Here is a 14,142-nt window from a genome sequence, read left to right on the forward strand (position 1 = left end):
GCCACACAATGCCCAGGAATTGCAACATATTTCGTCATTGTTATGCAACCACCTTGCACTGGTAATACCTCTGCTCACACAAGTGTGGAAAGAGGTGAGGACCTGCTTTTGTTCTCTGACAGCCAAACTGTGAGTAGGAAGAAAGTGGTGGGTTAAATTCTTCGCGTTGTCACCATGCTAATTATAAATGGCAACAAGCTAGCAGTTACATAGCTTCGGAACAACAGGTCCTCACTTGCAGACTCTTGTTCTCCAGCCCCTCTCAGCAAAAAGAAATGATGTTTCTTCATGCTCTGTTTACACAACAGATGTGCTTGGTCCATTGTTCCTATTGCAGGTACTAGCAATTTGCTTTTCAAGCAGAGAAATCCTTCTGCAAGTAAATAACAGGAAAAAGTTCCCAATGTTTCCCTCTTTGAGGGTTACAGGATTTGCCCTGATGATGCAACCTGATGTGAAATTGGGGATTCATTTTGGTCTCTGATCTCATGATGAAGGTGGGCTTACCAGCTTACATGCTGGTACCTGAAGCTAGGCCAGCAGAGCTGGTATCTGCTGCAAAAGCTATGCAAAAAGCCGGACAACAGCGGAAGAGTTACTCCATGCCTGTTCTGACACAGCTGTACTGTTACCTGTCCTTGAGCAAACTGCCTTCCAGTTAGTTTGAGGATGACTTCAGAACTTCAGTGAAATCTCTGAGAGCCATTAAGCTGATCTTTATTCAAGGTAATTTTTATTCATGTATCACTGTTCTTCACATCTGTGTCACCAGGCTTGCTCTTTTGATGATTCTCTGCAGGTACAGCGATGGATGAAAGTGCCAGAACTAAGGATGTTCATACAATGCCACTTAGTCTGCTTTAAGTTAGGAGGTGATCATATATGACCATCCTCATTCCATGCAGAGTCTTCTTGGCAGTTCAGCAACCCAGTGGATGCCCCCTCTCTGGGAGTGCTCAAGGCCAGACTGGATGGGGCCTTGAGCAACCAAATCTAGTTGAGATGCATCCCTGGCAATGGCAGGGAGGTTGGAGCAGATGCTCTCTAAGGTCCCTTCCATTCCATGGTTCTTCTAATTACCCAGTCTCTGGATGTGCTTATGGGCCAATGCCCAAACTGTGCACTGATCTGTACACTGAGATTTTTCCATGCTCCTTTACCTGCAGGTCTTCATTTAGTGCAAACATTAAGAAGCTTATTTTTATGGGATATCAGCAGAATTATTAGCTGTCTTGGACACATGCATTTTCATCTGTATTGAGGGTTATAATATGGTGGTGCAGATGGATGAGCAGAGAACAGCAAGTGCTGAAACAAAATACCCCTTTTTTAGTAATGTCTCCCATGTCTTCTAAAATTTAGAAAGCCACAAGATCTAATTGTCTCCAGGGAACTTCCTGTCCCCTCATTTATTTTAACTAATTACCAATCTGCTGTGTGGCTTGCATTGCTAAGGCAAAATGTTTGTTCATTTGAAGACAGTTTGGAGTTTCCAAAGTGTGGGATTAGTTCCCAAAATTGTGGCTCATTGAAAAGATTTTCCTTTTTTTTTCCTAGGCAAAGCTACAAACTCATTTTTCCTGGCCCCTTTACACAGACACTTCCTGGCAGCATGTTCATCCTGCACCTTGTAGCAATGCCAATCAAGTCCTGCACACAGAACCAAGATCACACTTGCAGTGCACCAACAGAAGTAGATCTTTCCACGAGGAATTATGCACCCAGAGAAATAATCACACCCAGTGTGCACACACGGGTGATAGAACAAACAAACAAACCCAAACAAAGCCATGCACAGAGCTTGCAGTGCTCTGCACACGAGCTCACAGCTCCTGGCAGGCAGAGCTGGTGAGGACTTGGCCGGTTCAAAGCACCAGGTGGCTCTCATGCTCTGCACAACTCGGCTGCTCGGCTCCTGCAGCACCTTCTCTCGGGAACGGTTCCCAGTAGCCAAGTACAGGCACCCGGTCACTCGTGGGGTCTCTGAGGTCCTTGCTGCCACCTGATCGGCACCATGGCTCAGAGAGAGGCTGAGACTCCTTGGGTCCACCTGAAGGCTATGTTTCAACTGGCTCAGTCTCTGTCTCTCCCACCATGTGCAGCTACACAACACAGGAAAAGGTCAAGGCTGCCTACTCAGTACTGCCAGGAGTTCAGGCACTGACATTTAGCTCTTTGCTGGAAATTACTAAGAAAAGTTGTTTGTGGGATAGAAAAAAATGAGATTTTGGCCTCAGGGACTGGTCTGTCCTAGAGGACCAAGAGATAAGGTTAAAAAACCAGAAGAGAGCATACATTTGAAAGGCTGTTTAGGAAATGTTCTCCACTCTGGGACTGGAGCAAGCTCATCAATTGCTGAGTCTATGCTTATAAGACATTAAGTGTTACTCAGTGTACCTGCAGTACCTAAAGAAGAGTTTCTTACTTCAGGAACCAACTAGTTTGCTTCTTTTATGGCTGATATCAGATTCCAGAACATGCAGTCTTTGTGTGGAGCCTCTGGGGTTGGTGGGGGTGCTGTGATGTCTGCACCTAGTTAACATGTCCCCAAAAATCCAAGACCAGCTGTTGGCACACTGGCTACCATACAGTCTTGGTACCAAACACATTTAGAAGACAGATGAACAATAGGTGGTAGAAACCTTAGTGCAACCTGAAACAAGCGTTAGAGGACTCCACAGGTCCCCAGAGGGGCCAAATCTGATAAGCACCCTTAGACCACACCTAACTCATTGGGACAGCACAGTTTACCTGATTACTTTCCCTATGAAACACTAAAGAAGGGAGCTGCAACCATGTTTTATGTAACAGTCTTTCCTAATGACCTTGTCCAGACTATAAGAAAGCTGAAGCCTTACATGCACCTTGGTCCTGAAGGGTTTGAATTCACCACTTCCACTGCCCAGGAGCATGTTCCAATCATCAGGCCACTAGCGTTCCTCATTGAGCTGGGCAGCTGTATCAGGTGCCACAAGGAAAAGTTAACAAAAAGGAACCTGATTTTATACTCAGCATGGAACATACCATCTGTCAAGGGAAGGAGAGAGAATAGGAACATTGGGTAATCAAAACCCTCAGAGCTGTTGGACAAACAAGGAAACAGTCTGGGCAGAGGGACTGGAACAGGGAATCAGCTTCTCACAGAGCATATCACCAGACTTGAAGTTCCTCCTTGTTTATTTTAAACAACCAATAAACTGTTTCTAAAGTCAGGAATCAAGTCTGAGGTCTTCCTATGCAGGCCATGGGTTCTGCATTCCAGAATGGAGTTTCACTTCATTACACATCTCAGGGCCAACTCATCCCTTGCACTCTCTTTGTAATTTATTTGTTCAAGGTAAAAATTGACAGAGTTATTTTACCCATCCTGCTATTTTTCAGAGCAGGAATCTCTTGCCTTCACAGTTTGAGCAGACTGGTAAAGGGATGTCAAAGATGACATCAGGTAAGCTGCAAAAAGAGATATCAAAGATGACATCATGTGAGATGCAAAAACTTTGCTTCACAGATTTTTTGTTTCAGGTTAAATGTTATCACTAGGGATTTGTGCACTAGTGAAAAGTATGTTAGTTCCAGACAAAGGCATGGATCCAAAAGCTCACCATAGAGCATGCAGCAAATAGCAGCCTGGTGACATCTATCCATTGCTACTGGCACTGAAACCCTCAAGTCCAGGTCTAGTTTTCATCAGCTGGAATCATATTCCTACCTTAAATGACACCTGTAAGTAATATATTAATGAGAAGACAGAGACAGCAGTACTGTTAGGCTCAAGCAGGAGGCCATTTAAAAAACAAACCCAAACCCAAACTAACCAAATATAATAGTTTGAACAGGCTTTGCCCTGCTGGAGGAAAGCTATCAAGGAGGATGAAGCTAGGTGCAAAGCATGGACCCTTCAGGCTGCAATACTTCTGGTTCCATTAGAGTCAAAGATGCAACAGCACCACAGTGTACAAAATCTATCATCAGAAGTGATTCAATGCGTTTGCGACACTGAAACCCGGATTTCACTGAAAGTCTGAAGAAGCAAGGTGTGGAGGCACAATAAACCAAGGGACTGAGCAGCTCTGGAGATGATTACTAAGAAATCCCGTTGTGTAAGAACTCCCAAACTCAGAAACACTTGACTGTACTCATAGAGAGACACAAGTTTTTGTCTTCTCATAACACTGATGCTACAAATAATCTATCAAGCACTGGCTCTATGGTAATGGGCACAGACCCAAAACATGCTAGCTGCAATGTAAACCTGCTTATGCAAGTCTCTCCCACAACTAATTGTTACTATCTGCTTAATTGTATGGTTTGATTGCCACATGTTTTCATCTTCCTATAGCATTTTTGAAGCTAGATGACGGGACATGAACAGAATTGCTAACCCTGTGCCTTCACCTTCAGAAATCCTTCAAAAGTCAGAGGGGAAAGGAAGCCACGGCTGGCTTTCCTATTTGGCTCCAAGCAGTACAGCGATGCTACTCCTCCTGGGGATTTTTCTTGCTGTTTTGACCTTCTTTGTGGCCATGGCATTCTATCACGAGCACCCCAAGGCAGAAATCCCTCATGAACTGAGTCAGCGCTGGAGGCTTTACTTTCTCCATTTGTTCTTGAACTTCGGGTTCGGTCTGGTGAGTCAAACTTGATGGAAGTCGGAGTTTCTAATTCAATTTGTGATAGAGGGGTAGTGGATGAGTGAGGTTTCCTCAGAAGCAGTGTTTATATACATTGCAAATGTGCAGCTGGATTAATTTGGTGATGTGAGCACACTGCAGATAGCTTCAGCTCAGCTGGACAGAGCAGACTCTACTGTGTGCTGTACAGCACCAAAGGTGATGGTAGGGAAAAATAACATTCTGCAGCCTGGGTAATTCCCAGGGGTTTTCCTGATGACTTTTCTTTTAGCTTTTCAGTCCTGTTGCCTTAAAACAGTGCTGGAAGGCTTAAGCATATGTGTATTGTGTATGTGGAACTTCTGCTTTGTTAACACTGCTTCTTCAGAGAATGAGCAACTAATGATGTCTGTGATCTGAGACCTATGACTGTGTCACTTTGCTTCTGAGCCATCTGAAAGACAGCTGCCACACTCATCGTCTTTTGCCTTTCAAGATGTCTCAACGACTTTCTTTCTTGAGATAATACACACAATACATCAAAGCTGGTTTTCTGTGTCATTGTTTTTAGCACATTTTTCATGCTCCCTTGTTTTCCATCCTTCTCTTCCAGACTAAAACGTGACTCCCCCTTGTCTTTCTGTTTCATCAGTTATCCCTTCTCACATGAATTGTTGCCTCTGCCATTTAAAAAAAAAACCACCTCTGTGCCACCTAAATTAAGATTTCCTTTCACTTGTTTAAACTGTGAAAAACACCTTTGGTTTCTTTGGGTTCTGCATTACATTTCACTTCAGTTCCACGTTCTAAACTCATTATTTCTTCCTCCCTCTCTTTCCCTGCTACATTGCTTATTAAGTCTTGTTTGAAGTCAGCCAGTAAGCTCCCAAGAATGTGACTCATCGTGTCTCTGGAGAAGCACCCCACCCAGGCCTGAGTGCTGCTCCAATAGCAACAGAAACCAAATTGCATTGTCTTACAACTATTGTCCAACCTGTGGACTTCCACAGCTTCAAAACACCCCTTGAATACTCTTAGAATCACAGAAACATAGAATGGTCTGGGTTGGAGGGGACCTCCAAAGGTCATCTAGTCCAACTCTCTCTGTAGTAAGCAGGGGCATCCTCAACTAGATCAGAGCTCAGAGCCCTGTTAAGTCTCACCTTGAATATCTCCAGATATTCAAGATATTTTGGCTTTATCACAGTATCACTAAGGTTGGATGAGACCTCAAAGATCATTGAGTCCAACCTATCACCACAGACCTCATCCATCAGACCATGTTTTATCTCTGTGGAGATCCCATGTAAAAATCTAAGCTGCAGGATTCAGAAATTCACTGGTGTTTGAGGTAGTTTGCAACTTCTCATCTGAGAACTGTCTGTCTTTCCTGCTGGCCAGCGAGAGGCCAAGGAAAGGCACAGTACCACATCACCTCAAAGCAGCAGGAAGGTAATTTTCACCTAGAGTTATAGAGAAGTTTACATGCAAGTAAAGATCAAGTGACACAGCCACTCCTGGTGCTGCTGTTGGGCCAATTATTTATGCCAAAGTAGCCAAATCCTTTTAAGAGATGACAACACATGATGTCAAAACTGCAGGGAAAATTAAAGTATACTAACACAGCCAGTCTTCAGGTGGGACAAAAGAGGCAGGTGAAAGCATTGGAGACAAACCAGTCTGAAGCAGCTGTGCCTGATCTATTACATTGTATTAAGCTGCCTATGAGGATATATTTAAATAAAACCACCTACATCTTAATGTTACTAAAAGTCCCTCACTGAAAGAGCTATTATGTCCTCCTTTCTCTTTTCATCTAATATTCTTCTTACAGTCTGAAAAATGGACAGATCAGTGAAGGCAAACAGTAGACAGAGGACTTATGACTGATCCTGCCTGAAAAATAGAGGGGTTGGTTAAATTTTGTTGCCTACAGTGATGATAGCTCTGCCAGCTTTTTGTACCCTGTTCTAGGAATGATTCATGTGGAAGGGCTGGCACAAAATGCAGTTCAGATGAGTTCTGGCATGTACATGATAGCCTCTGTACCTGTGCAAAGAGGACAAAGGACCCTAACACCATGGAGAGCACAGCTGCTGTATTCCTCCCACTACACTCCTGTTGCTGCAGGCCCTAGTTCTTTGCTTGAACTTGTATCTGGACTCCCACTTCTAAGCTAACTCAGATCTTCCACAGCTTTGCTGCTGGTGCATGGAAATCTCCATTCCAGCTGTTACTAGCAGGATCAGTTTTCCAGTGTTTCCCTGGGAATGCCAGACACTGTTACACGTGGTGTGGCTGCAGAAGCTGGGCTAGACAATGCTTGAAACAAGGTTGCAGCTCTCTAATCCCATGCTTTGACTGGTTTATGTTACTTGCCAGTGTTTATTACCTTTCAAGCTGTTATGTCAGGTATTGTGTTAGAAGATTCTTGATGAATATTATAACAAACTGGCCAATTACTACAAGCAGTTGCCCCTTAGTTATGGATGTCAAATGTAGGTCATATTGGACTGATCTGGATTTAGATCATACATGAGGAAGAAATTCTTCCCCACAAGGGTTGTGAAGCACTGGAACAGGTTGCCCAGAGAGGCTGTGGAGCTTCCAAGCCTGGAAGTCTCCAAAGCCAGGTTGGATGGGGCTTTGAGGAACCTGGTCTAACATGAGGTGCCCCTGTCCATGGCAGTGGGGTTGGAATTAGATGACCTTTAAAGTCCCTTCCAACCCAAACTATTCTAGGATTCTTGTAGAACTCTTATTGAGAGGAACTGTCCAATCAAAACAATACAATATAAACACATTCACTTGCTTATTAACAAAAATAGCTCTGAAGATTATGCATGATGACAATAATTATGGGTGTCTGCCATAAGGGCAGGTAATCCACAGGAGACACTCACTGCTAACAGTGAAGTAACCAAGAGCAACATAAATAAGTACCAATCTCTGTGGAAGCTCACCCATAACACTGCTGCAGGTCAAAGACTGCCAACACCACACACAGTGACTGCTAAGGACTCCTAATTTTTCTTTCCCCAGTATTTCCAAGAGCAGGATAATCTCCACATTCTGTGCAAACCGTTCAGCTAATTACAGGCTTAATCTGTTACAAAAGTATTAGTGTGAGGAAAGAAAATGTTGGAGAGAACTGAAAGATCAAAGGAACAAAATGTTTTTCCCATGGACATCATCCAGGAGTTCTGCAGTCTCAGTGTGAGACTAAAACCTGGCCACCAGATGATCCTTCTTGCCTGTGGGATCAGCTCCTCAGCCTAAAACAGAATAGCTACAGCACATGTAACAGGACCACATCACTGTGCAACAGGAGGTGTGAGGTGAAAGCCACAAGGCTTAGTATTGGGTTTAAGATACATGCAGCATAAACCTTTGCATATGCAATTCTTTTTGAAGCACATATGCCTCAGTAAGACACAGCAACTTAAATTACTCATTAGAGAAGTCTACTGCTGGAAAAGGAAAGTACAAGATTTAACCCAGTAGCGTGGAAATACAGCAACACTGCCTCTTATTTGTCATCTTGAGCAGGAACAGACTAATCTAGAGCAGACTACAACCAAAACAGCTTAAAGCCATCCAAATGCAATGAAGTAGACTAGCTCAGAGTGACATAAAATCTTCAGGGGGAGTGTTGAAGTAAGAATCACTGAGCTGTGAGAAGATCAAGCTAAGGCTCAAAGCTGTTCTTGTTCAGCAGGCCAGCTGTGGCAGAAGCTATGCAAATTTTTTTTCTGCAAGTTAAGAAGTGGTGCGAGTTGGGAAACTAAAGTGTCAGCCACATTGCTGCATCCAAAGGTAAAGTTTAAACAGCTCTACTTACTTCCTCTCTCATTAAATTTGTTCAGCCACATGGCTAATTAAACACCTGACAAGCACAGAATAATTTTGGTTGGAAAAGACCTTCAAGATAATTGAGTCCAACCATTCTCTAACTCTACCAAGTCTGGTGCTAAACCACGTCCCTCAGCACCACATCTCTGTGTACTGTAAACTCCTCCCCAGGGAGCCTGTTCCAGTCTTTGAGAACCCTTTCAGTGAAGAAGTTTCTTCTAATATCCAACCTAAACGTCCCCTGGTGCAACCTGAGGCCATTTCCTCCCATCCTATCACTTGTTCCTAGGAACAACACATCAACTAAAGATTAGAGACAAGTATTTGACACTTTCTTTTATCTAGCAGTAATAGGTTATTATTTGTTTTCTTCTTTATAAAATTTAATCCAGAATTCCACCACCAGCATGATCTAACATAACCTAAAATTACCACCAAAGCTAATCCCATGTTCTGCTAGAAAGCATTGGGAACAATTTTGCTGGAGCTGCAAGGTGGCATTAGTGAGTCAAGTTACTGTGCTGCTGTGAAAGCACCTCTCAGGCAGACCGTCCCACAGGCTCAAAAGCCTTGCTTTTGGAGAAGCACAGGCACAAGGCAGCTAGAGAAGTCCACCCATTCCTGTCAGCCCTTTGAGCATCCAGTTTTGGTAGCTATTGCATTACAATGCAGATGTATCCAAATCATCCTCGTAACTGCCCACTTCATTGTAAGAACCATCTGGAGACAAAGTTTGAATTGACCATGGAATTTTCACTAGTTCATGATGAGCCTCCAGGTAAGATGGAAATCTGCACTAATTTGTGGTTTCTTTCTGTTTATTAACAGGGAAAATTCCTGGAAAGAATTGGTGTCCTCAAAGACATCTATTTGCTCAGGGCTATAATGGATGGAATACCGCCGTTCAAAGACAAACGTCTTTTGATCAAGGACTTGAGTTTTGAAAAGGTTAAAGTAAGAATTTACCACCCAAAAATGTCCACCACTGGCCAAAGAAGAGGAGTCCTTTATTTTCATGGAGGGGTTGGACAGTTTGGAAGCATTCGTAAGTACTATAAATAATATAGCTGTACCTACAGATCTTGGAATGGTTTGGGTGGGAAAAGGCCAAAGAGATCATCTCATTCCAACCCTCCTTCCACAGGCAGGGATATCTCCTACTAGACCAGGTGGATTTCCACAGCTTTAATACCCCTTGAATACTCTCAGAATCATGGGAACATAGAATGGTCTGGGTTGGAGGGGATCTGGTCCACAGACCAGGTTGTCCAAGCCCCTATCCAACCTTGCTTTGAACACTTCAGGCCTTGGAGCCTTCCCAACCTGATGTAATGTCAGTATTGCTTAAGTGACACAAAGAGTTAGAAGGTTAAGCAACATAAATATCAAAATTAATTTCAGGACAGCAGAAGAATTTTATTTACTTGCAGTAGGCATCAAGTTAAATTGTTCCTTTGCAGGTTGTGCATTTAGAACTTTTACTCTCTGATCATTTTTAATACCTGCCTGCTTCCTTTCTCTCCTTCTGAGAAAAGTTGAAAATCTCAGTAGGAGTTTATTTCTTATTTTAAAAAGCTCACCTGATGTTTGCCTATGTGTGCAAGCTTGGTGTATGTGTGTCTACTGCCCTGTGTCTTTTGAGTGGCAAAACAAGGTAACAGTGTATTTGGGCATCTGAAATGGGTAAGAGATCTCATAAGAGATGAGATGGTGTCTCATGTACAAGAAAAATTCTTGTGCTAGATGTAGCGGGGGGCAGTTGTGTTTGTTTCTTTTTATATAACTTCTCCTCTTCAATACCTCTTCAGAAGTGGCAGCAGTGGCACCTTCTATGAACTAACCTTTCCAAGAGGGGATCGAGTGTGACATTCAAGAGGGGATTGGATGTGGCACTTGGTGCCATGGTTTAGTCATGAGGTCTGTAGTGACAGGTTGGACTTGATGATCTTTGAGCTCTCTTCCAACCTTGGTGATTCTGTGATTCAGGTTTCTTACTGGCAAGAAGACTCACAGATGTAATGAAATTCTGAGCAATCTCCAGATTAGACCATGCCACAGTAAGAGAATTAGAAAGCAGTATGCATCCCAGAATAGAGATGAGAATGTCAGAGTATTTTCATTCAGTACGTTTTTAAGGCAAGCGATAATTCCATTGGTCTCTTTTGTTTTACAGAGGCCTACGAAAGAACTTGTCGCCATTTGGCTTGGAAAAGCAATTCAGTGTTTGTGTCTGTGGGGTAAGTGGAGTCACAGCCACACCACAGGAGAGCCATTTGTGCCTCCTTCTAGGTTTGTAACTCTTTAATGCATAGTCACCGCAAGCCAAGCTCCTTGTAAAGCACAGGCAGTACTTACATTTAACGATCACATGCATTTTGCCAGCACTAATTGCACTTAGCAAGAATTAGTCAACTGCTCTGCACTTGCCTATTTCCAAATAAAATCCATTAGAACAATTTTGTAAGCCACCACTAAGAGGTGAGGATGTTGGTTTCCTAAAGCTGTATCCAAACCACCTTAAGCTGAAAGACAACACCGTGTTTGAAGTGTAACTGTTCTGTGAAAAGCACGGCTGCCCAGACTACTACAAACTCATTTTAGGAGTTCTGAAAAACTCAGGTGGAACCATGTTTAACTTGCAGTCAACCTGGGATGAACATTCCAGATCTTTTGCTGCTGAACTGTAATGTATTTTAAAAGGAGCTAATGTCTAGAAGCTCAGAAGGCATCACCTCAGAAGTCTATGTCCTTATGGTTTCCGGAGCTGAAGTCTCAGAAATGGATTAAAATTGCACTAATCACTATTTACATCCTAAAATACTTGAAGAACTCTCTTAACTCTCACTGATTCTGTTTCTAAAGAACTCAGCACACAGAAAACCTCTGAGAACCCTGCATATTGTCATTATCCATTTTCTATGCTCACATTCTCTAACAATTTCTTGGCAAACACTGACTTCAGTTTCTGACCAGAACTGCTGGTAACTGGTTCTTACCCACCTGCCTCCTCACCTAGTTCTATAAAAACTCAGCAAGTGCCTTCAGTCACCTCAAAGATGGGGAGAGAAGGACTTTGCAAAGACAAAATAGCACTGATTCCCCCAAACATTAACAGTAATACACCACACACACCAATTATAATCAATTCTATTGCTGTCATTATCATCTCAGAGTTTTTTCCTACCTTAAGAAAGCAAGCTATGAATGGAGTACCAACAGGACCATTCCCTGGGCATGACTAAACTCTTTCACTCCTGTTTAGGTATCGCTTAGCTCCTGAGCATCCATATCCAGCCCAGTTTGAGGACTGTGTCACTGCCACCATACACTTTCTGAGGACTGCACAGGATTATGGAGTAGACCCTTCCCGCATCATCATCTGCGGAGACAGCAGTGGAGGAACACTCACTGCTGCCGTTGCCCAAGCGCTGGTGAACAGAAGAGATCTCCCACAGCTGAGAGCACAAATCCTAATATATCCTTTTCTCCAGGGTGTGGACTTTGATTTGCCTTCTTACCAGCAGAATAAGGCAGTCCCCATTCTGCTGAAGGAACGAACCGTTACTTTTGGTCTGAGGTATCTTAACAAAGATGTCAGACTGGCGGAAACACTAGATCGATGGTCTCATATTCCAGAAGACTTGAGACTGAAGTATAAAAAATGGGTAAGTGCTGACCACATCCCTCAGGAGTTTAAAGCCAGAGGCTACCAACCAAGTCCAACACTCCCACTGGCAGAAGAAATCTTTGAGATGCTAAGGCCTCTCCTCAACCCTGTTTTCTCACCACTGCTAGCTGAAGACAGCGTTATTGCTCGGCTTCCTGAGACCTTCATCTTGACCTGTGAATACGATGTGCTTAGAGATGATGGACTGCTCTACAAGAAACGGTTAGAGGATCACGGTATAAAAGTGACCTGGTGCCACCTGCAAGAGGGATTCCATGGAACAATATTCTTGGCAAACTGGGGCAGGCCGGTAGTATTCAGATCTGGAGAAAAAGGCATGGAAAAGCTAGTAAATTTTCTGAGATTGATGTAAAGTTCCATTTCCTGATTTCCTTTCATGATTCCCATCTCTCACTGCTCTCAGAGATTTCTAAAAAGCACCTTCAATTTTCCTCTAATTAAACAATCTTCTTAAATTTCTGCCTTGCATTCGTCTTCTTTTTACCCAACAAACCAATGTGGTGATGTCTTTCGCTTCATTTTCTCTTATGATGGGTCAAATCAGGTGAACTCATCTTTCTTTCCTCTACCACCTCTTCAGAGTTCCTTTTGCACCTATAAAAGATCTGGTGCCCATGGCAAGTGTTTTGCAATACAGTTTGGCTCAATAAACTTCTGGTAACATTGACTCACAAACCACAATTTGAGGATAACACAGGGCAGGTATGAAGGCATTAATCTCCAGGTTAAGTGTATAATGAGCATGGTCAAATGTAGAAGTGCAAATCATTCTTGCATAATTATCAAAGCCTGTGTCTGGTGAAAGCTGAGTTTGAGACTTCAAGAGAATTGAATACAGCAGAAAGGATTTCAGCACGGACATAAAAGAAGGAAGTGGAAGGAAAGGAGAGGAGGGCAGGAAATGGGTTAGGCTAGAACTAGAGCTGGTATAGAATATATTGGTTATGGAATACAGCACCTATTAAAATTAATATGAATAGATTTTTATATATCTAAAGTTAAATGGGAATATAAAGTCACATCAGTCTCTTTCCAAAGAGCCTGCATGAACTGCAGGCCTGCACTGGCTGAAGCAGGAAGCACTTTCTCACAGAGGAACAGTGTCAGCTGGCAGGATCTCACAAATAAAAGGCTTCAGGAACAGATCAGATCAGTACCTGAAAACTAGTAAAAGGCTGGGAAGTTCAGTACAGCTGGGAGGGGTTGACACTAGTTGAACAGCTTTGTGCCACAGGAAGGTGTTGAAATGAAGAAAGGGAAGCAAATTGCTGTGCATCGTTCTGATCGTTAGTAAACAACTGATTTTTAATGCCTGCAGAATAAGGTGACAAACTCTGGGCACAGAATAGGAATAGAATATGAAAGCCATTACAAAAGGTCAGCCTGTGGTTTAGGCTTGAATACTGTTACTGAACTTGTTATGATTTCATAAACTAAAGCTGGATTTTTAACAACCAGGCACGTCTTTAAGCCACCACAACTTTGAAGTCAGATTACCTGTTCTAAAGCAATCTAGTTAAATCCCTCTCCCTGGAGGTGTATAAAAGAGGCAGATATGTGGTGCTGAGTGACATGGTTCAGCCCCAGACTTGGTAGAGTTAGAGAATGGTTGGACTCAATGATCTTAGAGGTTTGTTCCAACCCAAATGACTCTATGATTCTACATCACTGTGGTTTATTACAGCACTCTATATCTTCAGTTATCTCCTGCTTTGCTGTCTTTGCATCCCCTTTTTTGTCCTGGTCTAGTTAAAAGTCAACAGCAAGTATTTTGAAAAATAAGCTGTTAGAAACCATTCCAAATTTGTTAACTTTATTATTTATAAGTAATGTTATTTATTAAAAAGCATCTACTTTACTCTCTCCCTGTGAGGCACATTCTCTTACTGCTCCTGAAAGAAAGAGGCAGAAGCCTGCAAACTATGGCTGCTTTTAGTCCTGTCAATCTTTTTTCTCTGCCTGTCCATTAGCTCCATGATTCACTCTTTGCTG

The 14,142-nt window shown here is 42.8% G+C and overlaps 1 protein-coding gene across 1 annotated transcript; it reads left to right on the forward strand.

Annotated features, from left to right (window-relative positions):
* Positions 1-4,136: 4,136 nt before the first annotated feature.
* On the forward strand, positions 4,137-13,924 carry LOC137451015 (arylacetamide deacetylase-like 4). The gene is made up of 4 exons (XM_068158078.1): positions 4,137-4,628; positions 9,291-9,507; positions 10,636-10,699; positions 11,725-13,924. Exons 1-4 carry the CDS (start codon positions 4,365-4,367, stop codon positions 12,500-12,502), a joined length of 1,323 nt encoding a protein of 440 aa, XP_068014179.1. The 5' UTR covers positions 4,137-4,364; the 3' UTR covers positions 12,503-13,924.
* Positions 13,925-14,142: the final 218 nt, after the last annotated feature.

Source organism: Melanerpes formicivorus, unplaced genomic scaffold, assembly GCF_026170545.1.
Source record: "Melanerpes formicivorus ecotype bairdi unplaced genomic scaffold, bMelFor1.0.p_v2 SCAF_39, whole genome shotgun sequence".
Lineage (NCBI taxonomy): Eukaryota > Metazoa > Chordata > Aves > Piciformes > Picidae > Melanerpes > Melanerpes formicivorus.